At 42.8% G+C, this 14,566-nt stretch overlaps 2 protein-coding genes across 2 annotated transcripts; one reads left to right on the top strand and one right to left on the bottom strand.

Moving 5' to 3' along the window:
* Positions 1-4,099: 4,099 nt before the first annotated feature.
* timm23a (translocase of inner mitochondrial membrane 23 homolog a (yeast)) lies at positions 4,100-10,996 on the top strand. Its single transcript, XM_062475068.1, has 7 exons — positions 4,100-4,535; positions 4,806-4,864; positions 4,970-5,063; positions 5,180-5,264; positions 5,469-5,527; positions 5,655-5,765; positions 10,431-10,996. The coding sequence occupies exons 1-7, from the start codon at positions 4,430-4,432 to the stop codon at positions 10,547-10,549; spliced, it is 633 nt and encodes a 210-aa protein (XP_062331052.1). The 5' UTR covers positions 4,100-4,429; the 3' UTR covers positions 10,550-10,996.
* zgc:112285 (uncharacterized protein LOC561476 homolog) lies at positions 10,636-13,972 on the bottom strand. Its single transcript, XM_062475067.1, has 6 exons — positions 13,700-13,972; positions 13,325-13,434; positions 13,114-13,208; positions 12,720-13,000; positions 12,000-12,163; positions 10,636-11,755 (listed from the first exon to the last, which is right to left on the bottom strand). The coding sequence occupies exons 1-6, from the start codon at positions 13,833-13,835 to the stop codon at positions 11,576-11,578; spliced, it is 966 nt and encodes a 321-aa protein (XP_062331051.1). The 5' UTR covers positions 13,836-13,972; the 3' UTR covers positions 10,636-11,575.
* Positions 13,973-14,566: the final 594 nt, after the last annotated feature.

Genomic DNA, 14,566 nt, shown 5'->3' with positions numbered 1-14,566 from the left:
TGCTGAGTAGTGATAGCATTCACCTCCCCTCTTCATCACAGTACCTGTTGAAAATCACCAGTTTGAGCCTTTTTTTAAACAGACTCGTGCTTGGACTTTGCTTCAGCTCTTTTTGAAGTTTATTCCAGACCTTCACGCCACTGACTGAAATGCACATTCTCTTCATGGTGGTTCGAACCCTCAAGGTTCTGAAGTTAAGGTTTTCCCTGTAATCATAGCCCCCCACTCTTTTTTTGAGTTTGAGGAGGCAGGACTCTATAAATAATAAGTTAGTATGGTCATGGAATCCTACCTTATGAACCATTCTGATGGCTCTTGTTTGTAATGTGCATAACGGTCGCAACAAGGTTTTATAGGTGTTGCCCCATACTTCCACACAGTAACTCAAGTAAGGCAAGATACCAGGCGCTGGCCTGGTATATCGGAAAATTAAAGAAACGGCTGCAGCTGTCAAAAGCCCCGTAAGGCTGCCCGCCATGATTGATGCGGTGGGCAGAGCTGGTGGCACTCAGACTGTGACATTACAACGTGTTGAACGCAATTTGGATAACATCATGGAGAAGTTAGCGGCTCTGCAAAGGAAAGTGAACCGACTTGGGAGGCCATAATGATGAGTAGACGTGGAATTGAAGGCACCTACTCGACCAAACAACTACCCCAATCTTATCTGCTTTCGGCCCCGTAACCAGCTCAGGCCTTGGCCAAGGCCGTTGCTGGAACAACAACTCCCCTGAAGAGCGCTGCAGTGAGACTCTCTTCCCTTCCCCCTCCCACAGACACCTGTGGATTGTGTCTCTGTCTTGGGTCATGACCAAGGATGTCTCCATGGCAATATTATCTGTGAACTGAGAATCTGACTGATTGTGACCTAGGCGAAGGCGCCAACCCAGGCACACTCATACACTAACTTTCATTTACTACAGTTATGCTATCACACCCCTTCCCCCATCCAACGCCTTCGCCTGCTTGGTCCCCCAGGGTGGCTGGCGGGTCTGTGACCAGCGCCTACTATGGTTGCAGGTCCAGATGTTGCTGTTTACCCCCCTACCCGTTGCAAGTCATGTGTTTCTGTAATGTACAATGTATGTGCTTATGTGCTGAGGTGTATTTTGCCTGTTCCCACAATGTACTCCCCTGGGAGCATAGTCTGGGGGTTGCCTTTTTTCCCCCTCCCCTCTCCTCTACTTTCTAGTTGGCGCCGATAATGGCTGCCTCGGTAGGCCCTTCCTGCCAAAGTAAATTCCTTGTCTGTGCAAACTTTCATGGAGAATAAAAACCCATTCTGATTCTGATAAGTGAGCAATGTAGAATATGTAGTGCAGCATAATTTAGAAAATGTTTAGCTTTGCTGAGAACAGCAATACTTCTGGATATTTTAGACTGAATGCATTTAATATGCGGTTTCCAGCAAATCTTATGGTCTATCATCACTCCCAAAAACGTAATTACATTAACTCTCTCCACCGACACATCATCTATTAAGATTTGCAAATTTGTTTTGCTTTTGCAGTTTCCAAACAACATGAACTTAGTCTTATCCAAGTTTAGTGATAATTTATTAATATCAAACCATATCTTAACCCTGTAGCGCCATTTGTATCATATTTGATACAAGAGTTTCAGAGACCTCTACGTCATTATCATGAGGAATACTTTCCTAAAAAAACTGTTGCATACGATCCTAGATATGTCTTCTGCCAATTGGTAGATTTTCAATGCACTACAGGCAGTATCAGGCATTTAAATACCATTTCCAAAATGGCCACCGTCACAAAGTGACTCGTTCGTTTTCGTTAGGGACGATCGTTGCTAATTTTGAAAAAGTTACAGTAAGAATAACATTTATAGTGTTTCTGATTTTTCAATATGAATATTTACTGTGTTGAAGCAGCCTATAATTGATTAATGTTCATTCATTATTTTATAGTAAAATCGTGTTGAAAATGTATGTATCAAATATGATACAGCAGGTTTATAAAGTAATATTTTACCAAGTTTCCCGCATAGCCAATATATTGTATTTCATTATGCAATCTGGATTTTGTCATATCACAATGCCAAATACACTATTTTGTTAAATTTTAAACTAATTAAAAGTAAGGATGTCATAGTAAGACATATTTAGATTGGAATTGTTTTATATACAAAAACAAAGCTGTGGACCTACTTTTTTCATTTTTTGGCATTAAACCCCTGGGAAGTGTGAAACACTGTGATTGAAAATCCAAAACTCACATAATAGTTCCCAGACCAGCAATTGTTGAAACATAAAACAAGTTCATGGAAGGTGTTGACCTCCCAGATATGCTGTCTGCACTTTACAAGTTCAGCTTCTGATGGTATATGTATATTACAAAGACTGTAAAAAGGTTCCTGTTTGGGAAAAAATAAGAACCAAACCACCTCAAATGTTCCAAAAGCAGTGAAAATCATTTGTTATTGTTTAAAAAAAAATAGTGTTGTGATAAATACATTGACGAATATGCCTGATGTATCAAATGTGATACAAATGAAATATCATATATGTAAATTACATTTTTGATTTTTTTTTATATGTTTTGACTTAAGGTCCAATAAACACTATAATAACAAAAAAAAATGTTGATATGTCAGGCTTCACAGGGTTAAGTTGACATAATTCTAAGTTGATTTCAGCCAAAAGCTGCTGCAAATTATCACCTATACAAAAAATATTAGTATCATCTGCAAACAAAACAAACTTAAGTATTTACCTAGTCTTACCTTAGAACAAATGTAGACATCCTTGTTTATCTTTGTTACGTTGAGTTGACTGTGTGGTCTGCCACACAGCTTTATCCACCGTAGACATTTGGCCCTGTCTTGTTTTGGGTTGGGAAATGGGATAAAATATACCCCATTGCCCATCCTCTCATGACACCTCGTATCAGTGTTGCATCTACCCCATGCACATCGTTTGACAATTTGTACTTAAATTACAACAAAACCGATAAAACAAGAGAAGAATCCCTTTTCCTAATGCACAGACATCCCAACCTGCAGAGACTTATTTGAGGGAGGAGGCTTCACCACCCCCAACCCCAGCCCCCCCCCCCCCCCTCCTGCTTAGCGAGGGATGTTCATTTTTGGGCAAGAAATGCAAAAACAAATTCATAATATCCTCTCTTACTAGAGAATGTTTTCCCTCATCTTTAAAAAGAAGATATGTGCTACAAGAGTACATTAGAAGTGCGAAAATCAGGAGTACATATCTACTTTTCCTTATATCCCCTAAGACAAAATAAGTACATTTTAAGACAATTAATAACATTTATCCCTCTCATGAATTTCTACGCCTTAGATTTAAGGTAGACTCAAATGAATATGCTTTCTGCAAAATAGAGATAGAAACTACTGAACATTTGTTCTTTTCCTGTAATAGATCTGCCTTATTCTGGAAGGATTTTCAAAATTGGATATTAGATACAATTTAATTATGCCACCCCTAAATTATAGTTATGACAGATTTGGTTTAATAATGGAGGACAACATTTTTTATTTAATAATTTAATAATACTGGCAAAATATTTCATGCACAAATGTAAATGATTGAAAACCCCTCCCATGTTTAGAAGATTCTTAAATTAGGTTGATGTCACTTTATTTAGATTCGCTGAAGTTTCTTAAATCTACAACAGCCCTACATCTACACAAACACGAGTTGAAGCTTAACTGGACCCCTAAGGGAAGTTGGTGAAATATTTTACTGTTTGTATAGTATGTATTTTTGTTAATGTTTTTTTTTTTTTTTTACATACTGTATCAATACCTTTGTAATGATTTGTGTTTTTGCAAAAAGAAAATGTTTGAACTATTTGGCTTGGTCTAGTTATATAACTCTATGGGTGATGCTAACTTTCCGGTTAGCCTACAAAAATACGTTATAACTAAGACATTAGGTGTATTCGACTTCATGCAGCACCGGCGGCGCCGACAGCCGGCTGCAGCCGGCTGCCTTGAATTTGAGAATGCCATTGGCTGCTTCAAGTCAGCCGGGCTGCAGGCGGCTGCAGGCGACGCCGGCGCTGCATGAAGTCGAACGCACCTACTATTAGAGTAACCTACCGTATTCGTGCTCAACTGTCGCTAACTCGCTTTACTGTAAAGCATGTTGGAGGTCAAGAGGAAGACAGCGAAATGAAAAAGCAATAACCAGTTCAGTATGAAAATATGAGTTCTTTATTTTCGGATGCGATTTAGATTGAAGGTAAATTGATACACTGTGTTTTATACCGCTTAGTCATACCTATCTATTTTTATTCATGCGTTTAATCAGTGGGAGTCTGAATCACGTTCTCGGGATAGCAATCCTAAGAGGCCGGATAGTTAGGCTAGCTGTTCTATCTAGCTAGCTGTCTGCCACATCTTCCCTCAACGATTCTTACTGGAAAATATTAAAGTCGCACCAGACATGGATAACAACGCTCCGGGATCGGGTGGTTTCAAAGGCGGACTCGGAAATCTCTTTGGAGGGAGTGCTCCTGAATATTCCAACACCGAGCTAGCTGGTGTACCATGTAAGTTACATGAACTAGTCGTTCATTGTATTGCTCTAGGACTGAGAGGACAAACCCATTTGAGCGATTAGTCTATCTTGCGACAGCAGATTACATTGAGTTGTCTCAGACAAACTACTTAGCCTGATTAGCTTCTTCAAAGTCGTCGTTAGTTTGCTAACAAGTTAGGTATCAAACCTTTTACTTAAGTAGGCCTGTTAGGGCAACAGTTTTCAATAGTTTGATATTTCCCACTGCTACTGTACTAATGCTGCTGTTGGTACTTCCAAGTGACAGGAATGAGCCCTCTCTCTCCTTACCTTAATGTCGACCCACGCTACCTGGTTCAGGTTTGTATTGCACTGCTGAGAAGCCAAACCAACGTTAACAAATACTATACTGAAGAGCGTATGTCCGTCAGTGTTATAAACTACTCTTACATTGTGGTTCCACAGGATACAGATGAGTTCATCCTGCCAACAGGAGCCAGTAAGACCAGAGGAAGATTTGAACTGGCCTTCTTTACCATTGGCGGCTGCTGCATCACAGGTGAGGCCTCCTTCCTGACCCATCCACGCACACACTGTCAGTGTCTTTTCAGTAAGCCTCTAGTTTTATCTTGTCTAATTTGTCTTCTCCCTCCTCATCCCTCGCTTACTATGCAGGTGCTGCGTTCGGCACGGTGAACGGTCTCAGACTGGGCCTGAAGGACACACGGGACATGGGCTGGTCCAAACCTCGTAATGTCCAGTAAGCAACCTCTCAATACCTTCCACTAGTGAAATTAGGATTACAACAGACATGATCAGTTTTAGTCATGGTATGATGCACGCTGTATTCACTGGTCTAGGCTCATCATTCTTAACAACTGGATCCTGGTTTGACGTTGTTAAGAATGATGAGCCTAGACCAGTGAGAGGTCTCACCTGGTTTGACATGACATTTCTTCCTCAGGATTTTGAACATGGTGACTCGTCAGGGTGCGTCATGGGCCAACACACTGGGCTCAGTGGGTAAGCTCTCACCTGCTTCTCCCAGAACACCACCACACTAACTGAACATGTTCTTCCGCCGTGTTTAACAGATGTGCCTTCCTTGGTGTGCTGTTTGTTGAGCTGGGTGTGTTCTGCCCTCCTGCAGCATTGCTGTACAGTGTATTTGGTGTGGCCATTGAGAAGGCCAGAGGAGCCGAGGACGACGTCAACACAGTGGCTGCTGGAACACTCACAGGGATGCTCTTCAAAGCCACAGGTGTGTGCTTCAACATACTTAGTTTAGCTTTTATTTTAACAAATGATTAATACTCAGACCACTGTTTGTTTCTCAGGCCAAGTCTGTAATTAGCCTACAAAATAACAAAAATCAATGCACAGTGTGCTATTTAAAAGATTGAAGATTAAAAGGTATTGAGATCCTTGATGATCCTCCTTAATGCTAATCTGTGAGAAGGCTCCATTCCATCCATGGAGGATGACAATGAATGGCTGTCCTACCTGTCTCTCATACTATGAGAATCTTGAATGAATATGTTGAGAAATATCAGTGGTGTTTCAAGGTGTGTATGTATGTTTGATCTACTTTAATGTTTGTACTGATGTCAACTGATGTTGTCACGGTACCAACATTTCAGTAGTCAGTACCAATACCAGTGAAATTTCACTGTACACGATACCATTTTCGATACCAAAGCAAAAAACACAAATTGGTTACTGAACAACTCTCATTTGTTGACAGTAACAGTCACCTACAATATCTAAGGCTGTAGCCTACTAATGACAACAACAGAATACATATCACAATGCATGTACGCCTAACAGCGCGTGTCCACTGCAGCGACGCGATGCGAGCGACAACATGTTTTCCATTCATTTTCAATGGAGCAAGGCGAATCGCTTGCGTGGTGCATTGTGGGTAGTGACGCGACCGAGTTGAGATTTTCAAAACGTTATGCAAATGAGCGATTTTCGCTAGCGATGGCCAATCGGAGTGTTTTCTTGTTTCTCGTAACGTAGCAACCATGGTGAACATTTCTAGGTTTCAAGGTGGAGGAGAAACTAATCGTTTGTGTGTCTGCTTACCCAGTCCTGTACGATACATAGCTGTATTCGTACGGAGATGTTAATAAAAAACGATGCATGGCGCAAGGTTGCCGAAGTTGTTGGTGCTTGTACTTTCAAATTCAGTCTAGTCACATTACGTAACTTCGTTCTGTGGTAACTACAGTAGCTAGCTAGCCCGGCTGGAACTCCCTATCGTATCGACAGATTAGCAGACTTTGAGTAATATAATAAAACTTTTTTTACACATGTCAACGTTTATGTCTATTAAACAGTTTTGTATTTTGTATACAAGTTGTATTTTGATCGATGTTGCGAGTACGTAAACCCAAGTCTGCACACTTGGCCATGACAACTACAACAGTGACTTTAGAGAACTACATTTTACATTAATCTGTTTGAAACGCCCCCGAGCGTGGTGAACTGTGGGAAGGCGAGCGATGGCAAGCGGTTCGCGTCGCTGCAGTGGACACGCACTGTAAAGGCAAAAAATGTGTGTGGCTGGGGGGGGGGGGGGGTGTAGGCTGCCCTTCTTCTGTATGCCATGCAGGCTTAGAATTGCAAAACATTATTGGATAATTCTTATAATTGACATTTCTCTGGGCCAATCGGAATCTTAGCACTTTTTCTCTTGACCAATCGGAATCTTAGCACTTGCGTCAGAATCTTTAAGCACACAGCGTCAACTGTTACTTGCACTGGCCAGCTTGCCTACCGAAGTTGAGTTAGCAAATATCGTTAGCGATGCTAGCTAACGTTAGTTTGCTAGCTGTATATAACATTTCACTGGGTCTTGCAGGCAGCTGTGTGTTTAGCAAGTCGCAGTATTTCCAAGCCCTGATAGTTTAACTGAGATGACGCAGTAGATACGACGTGCATATATGTGCTAGGCTGGATTGAACTAGCACTATATGGGATAGACTGTTGCACAGTACTACTAGTACTAGTAGATAGTAGTAGCTTAAGTACTATCTATCGTGCCGTGGTGTACTGGCAGCATCATACATTTAAGCAATTCAAGACTTGCATGTGCAGTAAGTAATGTCACATTAAATAATGTAGCTATTTAAACTCAAGCTTGTGTGGTGCGTCGCTGTCTTCAATGCCACAGGCTAAACTAGGTTATGTCAAAAGAAACGTTTTTCATTTCCGGCACATTCAGTGAAGTTTGGCTAGCAACAAAAGCTAGGCTAGCTGGCTCGTAGCTTCTTCATGCAGCTTCTCCATGCAGGGCTCTAGACTGAGACCAAATGGTCGGCTTTTTTTTACTGACAATGATCGCTTCCAGCAAACTTCTTTTGAATTAACCATTTCCCCCTAAATAAATATCAAGCTTATTTAACCTACGTGTTTGGGGGCATATTTTCAGTTAGCAGATGGTACTGTTTGAATCGCGATTCCATCTGAAAAATACTGCTGGTGACAACGTTGTTAGAATAGCTAGTTTCAAACATAGAGTTAATATAACTAGAGGAAGCAACTTTTGTCTTCCAAGATGGCATCCCCATTCATTTCTATGAAAAGTGCTCAGTGGCGCAGTGAGGCAAGCGAGAGAGCGAAACTGGACCGCGCCATCTTTCCACTTCCGACTCTTCCGGTCTAGCTTTAAACAGTGGCTCTTTTTTCCCCTAGCTCCGAGACCTCGTGCACGCTTGCAACTAGCTGTACACGTCATACTTTGCGACAGCCAGTGGCGAGCATAGATTTATATGGTTGCGAGCGTGTGAGCTAAGGCATTGCAGTGGCAGAATGAGTTCCATCTATTCTAGATGGAACTCATCACATAAGTTGCTTTCTTTCTTGTGATTTGAGTATGATTTCCAAAGCATTGTATCGGATTAAATAAACTGTTAACATGAACACCTAGCTCCGTCGTTGTTCTCGCCAGGCAAAGAAAGCTCAATAGTTATTTTGGTAACAGAAATATTCCATAATGCAGACTTACCATAGCTTACTGTCAACTGTATTTCCAAACGAAATGCCACGAAATTCACACTGCCTTCAATTTACATATCAGTGTAGAAATGTGGCCTGTGTTTTATATGTTCTACAAAACCAAGCGCCTATTAATGGATATAACGTGATCTAACAAGACTTGGAATTAATGTAATAAATAAAAGCTTGAGAAGTGTGTCTAAAATATACTTTATTTAACATTTGCCTTTGAAAGGGGCATATTAACAGAACGAGGCCTATATACAAGACGTTTCCATCAGATATAAGTGGGGGTGAAACAGTCACTGAGGAAAAGCAGTCTGGCTTGATGACACGATTAAAAAAAAGAATAATGGGTGTGTTTAACAAAAGCTTCTGAAGGCAAGACTAATCATATTTATATCATTTATTATTGTGGTTATCAGTTAAAGTATTAATCTTCGTCTTTGCTCCAGATAGACGTCAACAATCTATGCTCACGCTTAACATAATGTAATATTTGCCATCATGTCATGAACGTAAACACGTTCTTGACAGAAAAATCTAATCTGTTTTAAAATAACAGGAATAAACTCTTAACAACATTTCATGTATGTGTGACAACCATTTGCTAAACTTGCTACAACAGGGCAGGCAACTCAAGCCATTTCTCCCTGTGCTCATTCAATATGGCTCATTCAGCTCCAGGTAAATCGGCTATCGGCCAATGTGAACTTTTGTGCTCGTGCCCTGTTAGTATCCGCGAGCACATTTGCCGGCAACTTTTATTGACGTAAGCAAATAAATGGGGTGCTAGTTTACCCATTTCGGATTGGTTTCACATTTAGCAAAAATCAGGAAAAATAATTTTATTAAAAAGCTAGTAGTATGAGCCAGGTTCGAGAATCGAACAAAAATTATTGGGGGAGATAATTTTGTAAATGTTGACTGGAGTTAATAGAATAAAAACGACCGGAAGAGCCGGAAGTCTAACAAGAAATGCAATACCACCTACATCCACCGGGGCCGGGTGGAGGCTTGGTTTCAAAGGGGGTTCGGCTTGTTTCGTAACAAACGGACCCATCTGCAACCGACGCACGCCCTACAATTTCCCCCAGAAATTGTACCATCTCTAGTTCCTCTTTCAAGTAATAAGCCCATGTGTTAAAGTGTTGAGCATTAAATTAGCTGCATGGTCAGTAGAGATCTTGCGACGAAGCTGCAATAGCGTACATAACAGAAAGTGTTTCATTCTGGAGAAATTGTGTAAATGTTTTATGTAGTTAGATGGTCCGAGGAGAATGGAGTTGGTGAAGCGCCCTGGTGAGTTGCAGTCATTCGCCATAGTTCTAGTACTAATCTGAGGCTAGTCTCCATAGATATCTATATTATGTCTATGGATATCTATGCCTAGTCTCCTCCACGTCTCCCCAACGTGACGTCATCACCAAATTGCGCTTATATATGCTAATGCTAACACCAAAAACGACAAAAACTGGTCTTTAACACCATTTAGAGACACAATTTGGAGATTTTTTAAATGATATACATATCTTGAGTGCTTCATGTACCCATTTATCATCAGTGATGTTTAACCTGCAATATGACCTTTAAGTCACGCTCAGACATGTTTCATTTGCATATTAAAATCACAAAAAAATCGAGCCGGGGGCACGCCCCCCCCGACTTTTCGCCTTCCCTAGTGACAAACAATCTAATTTAGCGACTTTTCAGAGAGCCACTGGTGAGATTAGTTTGGAAACACTGTGTCAGCATTCAACTCTGCATGGGTACTGGGTAGAACCGTAGTACCGACTTTGTACCGGAGTAACGATTTTTGTGACAACATTAGTACTGACTACAATGAAAAGTAAAAAATACACACTTGTAAATACGCAGGTAAACTCACAACTCTTTCATCCCCTGTGTGTTTGGTGGTGAACAGGAGGCCTGAAGGGTGTGGCTCGCGGCGGTCTCGCAGGCTTGGCCATGTCTAGTGCCTACGCTCTCTATAACAACTGGGATCACCTCACCGGCTCATCCTCCTCTTCAAGTCTGTACTGAACTTACCACCAGGTGTCCTCAGTCACCTTTTCAGCTTTCCCAGAATCACTGTCCACTTCTTCTGAGAGGAGCATTTTGCGATGCTGTTGGAAGCAAGTTGTTGAACCATGGACTGAATAACGACTTGAATTCCACTTCCACGCCCTCCTAAAGTATATGCTCTTTCCCCACAAGTTTCTGACAAGTTCCCACCCACCGGAGGAGTCCCCCTGTCACACACAGACAAAAATTTAAATTGTTTGTTTTCCCAGCAATTATTTGTGAAGTTATTTGGTAGAGTTATGAAACTCCTCATTCTTTACTAATATTAAGCCCAAGTTGTTGTTCCAACTCAGCTGATGTACATTTAAAATTGGGCAAGGTTACATGTCTGATTGCCTACAGTTGGAGTACATTATATTATTGATGTCATGATAAAATATATTAAAATATATGTTTTTAATGTTGGCTCTTCAAAGAAAGCCTAGTAGTGTCATCATAACTTACTGAAAGCATTTCACCCCAGCACAGTCTTAAAAATAATACTGTTGTAATGAATATGTGGGTACTAGTTTAGTGGCAGTTAGACATGGAAGCCTGGAGTGAGTAAACGATGACCTCTCAAAGGTATGGTGTGTGTATGTGTGTGTTCTCTTTGTCCATGTCTCATTTACCACACTACCAGACTGTCAAGAAGAACAGATACCACCAGTGTTTTTCTTTTATAAACTTTAATTGGTAAATAAACTAGGTATTGTGTTAAATAAGGAAGTTAGATCAGAGGCTTGTAGAAGCCACTGGTGTATATCTCCTTTAATCATATTAGAGCTTCAACCTGGGAAATAGGCCAGCTAGACAGTTTTCTGTATGAGTGTCATAGATGCTGATATCCTAACCCTAGACAAAGAACACAGGTGTGTTTATCTCGCAAGTCTTACAAGTTCTTAAAATACGGGGACTAGGCAGGAGTATATCTCCGGGTCCCCAGACACAGGATGTTGGGTGAAGTACGGGGTGTTTGAAGAGATACGGAATATATGAAGAGGCTTAGTGAAGGAAGAAGTCTCTGATGCGTGTGGCCTCGATCCAGGGAATGTAGGCTGCTGTGCGCGTAAACACACTGGGCTTGTTCTCCACTGTGCAGCCAATTGGTCCAAAGCTCACCACCCCATGCACCTCCCAGCTGTCATGTCCCACCTGGCACAGCAGAGGACCACCGGAGTCCCCCTGAAGGAGAGGTGGAGGAGGTGGTCAAACATATTGAACATTGGGAAAGCAAGTCGAGACATGTATGACCAAATAATTGTTATGACTTGTCTCCTATCTCCAGTCCTTAAAATGATATGCATCCATCCATGTTGTGTACTTTAAGGTGTATTGTATTTTTATTTCTATTGGGTCAGTAAATAACAGGTATTCTGATGCCCATGTCGGTCAGGCAGGGAGGGAAAGCCTTTGGAGATAATCTTACCTGACAAGCTGCAGGTGGACCTTCGGTGTCTCTGAAGCCAGCACAGATCATGGAGTCTCTGACACGCTCACCCCAGAACTTCTTCTGCCGGCAGGTTTTAAAGTCAATGATGGGCAGACGAGCCTGGTTCAGAGCCTCAGCCAGAGACACGTTCTCCTTCCCACCTTAGATCCAGGGGACAGAACGTCAGATCCTCTCATCCCCTGCCCCTTCTCAACCTTCCACTCATTCCTTTTAACCTCAGCCTTGTTCTCCCACCCCCCTTACCAACATCCCTTTCTCTTCAACCTTCCTGTCTCCTCAACCTCCCTGTGTCCTCAACTTCCCTCCTCAACCTTCCCTGTCTCCTCAACCTTCCTCCTCAATCTTCCTCCCTCCTCAACTTCCCTCCTCAACCGTCCTGTGTCCTCAACCTCCCTCTTTAACCTCCCTCCCTCCTCTAGTTCCCCCTCTCCTCTACTTTCCCCTCTCCTCAACCTTCCTCCTACCTCAACCTACTTCATCCTCTCAACCTACCTCTCCCCTCAACTTTCCTGTCTCCTCTCCCTCCCTCCTCAACCTACCTCCCTCAACCTTCCTCAACCTTCCTCCCTCCAAAACCTACCTCTCTCCTCAACCTCCCTCCCTCCTCAACTTTCCTGTCTCTTCTCCCTCCCTCCTCAACCTTCCTCCTTCCTCAACCTTCCTCCCTCCTCAACCTTCCTGTCCCTCCCTCCTCACCTCGTGTGTCCCCCCAGCCAGTGACCCAGCAGTAGTGGCCTGGTTTGAGACTGGTCTGCTTGCGCGGCAGGCAGGCGTAGCGAATGAAGTTGGATGGCACGATGTCTGTGCCAGCTTTCACCAGGGCAATGTCATAGTCCAGCTCGCTGTGGGTTGGGTAACGGAAGTGCTCATGCCTGTAGATACGCTTCACTGGAAAAATCCTTTCAGGTTTCTCAGACCGCTTCAGCTGGTGCTTCCCCACAACAATCCTCCAGCTCCCAGCATCCTCTGCCTTCCCCCTGAGAGAAACAGACAGTGGGGACTGACTTGTGGGGATTCTTTCCAGAATTTGTTTATGGTTACTTTCAAAGCATTCAGTAATGTGTGTGCATGATAGAGAGACAATTCTTACTTCTGGAAGCAGTGTGCAGCGGTAAGGATCCAATTCTTGTGGATGAGTGTTCCTCCACACACATGGATGTAGTGCTTACTGCCCCGAGGACGGACCTGACAGAGAGGGATAATACATGACATAATGTCCTCGAGTCACATAAACACACGAGTGGTACATCATTGTCAACTTCTTGGTTGAATGTCTGTGTTCTTGGTAGATAATATGTTACCTGCAAGGACACCTGCCACGGCCATGAGTGAGGTCGGGCCTCGTTACCAGAGACGATCCGTTCAGCCATGTTGGGTTTGAAGTGGGACATGCCGCAGTCCTTTGGCCAGTCTGGAAGGAGAGGAGAAGCAATCCGTGAAGCACAGGGATGCTGATCACAGACCAGGCATGAAACAGTCCCAGCCATACACAAACAGCTACTTCTTTATTTCTAACTGATCTCAGGTCAGCAACAAAAACTGAGTGATTACCTTTCAAAGACTGAGATCCAAGTAACTGAAATCCTGAACTGAAAATTATTTTGGCATTTATGTTTGTGTATTTCTGTTATGCATTTGAATATTATTAGGTGTCTGTCTGTGTGTGTGTTTCTCACCCAAGTGCAATACTTTGTGTTGGGGCTGACTTCCGGGGCTGTTGAGGGTGTGTGCAGCGGCTGGCGGGGGAGCCTGGCCCAGCAGCAGCAGCAGCAGCAGGAGAGGGTTCCCAGGAACAGCCTTCATCCTCCACATGATCACTACCCTGTCCCCAGGCCCCACTATTTATACTGCAGCCTCAGGACCCTCCCACACACACACAATCACACAAATACAAACATACAAACCACCTCTCTTTCACCCCTCCCCCCCACACACACATGCACGCACGAACACACAATCACACAAATACCAAAAAACAAACCATCTCTGTCTCTCCCATGCGCACACACACACAAATATACAAACGTATCTTCCTGAAGTAACAAGTAGACACATACAAAGATACAGATGTAGATCAAAACACATTCCACAACGCACACACAGACTCATTCAAGACACATGCATGCACACGCATGCTTACAGACTTAAACTCCCCCAGAACACGCATACACACACAAATATACGCCCCTCCAGGGACAATAAACATGTTCACAAAGCCCCAACACTGGATTGTTCTCCTGCAGCCTGGGCTTTCCACTGCTGCTGGGATTCTGGGAGTCCCTTCAGCGATTTAAAAAAACATAAGTACACACACAGGCAGACAGAGAATACATGGCCTTACTGTATACATTCACTTCAACACAAACAAACAACACCCACCTCCCCCCACCTCCTGGTTACATAGTGTCATGTCACATGACACACTGCCCTGCAGATGAACCTCTTTCTAAACTCAGTTTTAACTAATCTCATTCCCCCCATCCAACCCCAAACCAGGACACCCTGTGTCTCTGCGCCTGCTGGAACAAGGTCTTTATAGTTTT

Source organism: Osmerus eperlanus, chromosome 12 (assembly GCF_963692335.1).
Source record: "Osmerus eperlanus chromosome 12, fOsmEpe2.1, whole genome shotgun sequence".
NCBI classification, from domain to species: Eukaryota; Metazoa; Chordata; class Actinopteri; order Osmeriformes; family Osmeridae; genus Osmerus; species Osmerus eperlanus.
The sequence above is the reverse complement of the archived record's forward strand: the minus strand, read 5'-3'. Positions and strand labels throughout refer to the sequence as shown.

What these genes read in the sequence shown, in the direction of transcription:
- zgc:112285 (XM_062475067.1), bottom strand. Translation starts at nt 13,835, where the DNA reads ATGTGGAGGATGAAGGCTGTTCCTGGGAACCCTCTCCTGCTGCTGCTG. An exon ending in GCTGCACACTGCTTCCAGAA is followed by an intron (nt 13,001 to 13,113) that starts GTAAGAATTGTC and finishes TGTTTCTCTCAG; the next exon opens with GGGGAAGGCAGAGGATGCTG. An exon ending in GTCCACCTGCAGCTTGTCAG is followed by an intron (nt 11,756 to 11,999) that starts GTAAGATTATCT and finishes CCTCTCCTTCAG; the next exon opens with GGGGACTCCGGTGGTCCTCT.
- timm23a (XM_062475068.1), top strand. Translation starts at nt 4,430, where the DNA reads ATGGATAACAACGCTCCGGGATCGGGTGGTTTCAAAGGCGGACTCGGA. An exon ending in TCCAAACCTCGTAATGTCCA is followed by an intron (nt 5,265 to 5,468) that starts GTAAGCAACCTC and finishes TTTCTTCCTCAG; the next exon opens with GATTTTGAACATGGTGACTC. An exon ending in GATGCTCTTCAAAGCCACAG is followed by an intron (nt 5,766 to 10,430) that starts GTGTGTGCTTCA and finishes GGTGGTGAACAG; the next exon opens with GAGGCCTGAAGGGTGTGGCT.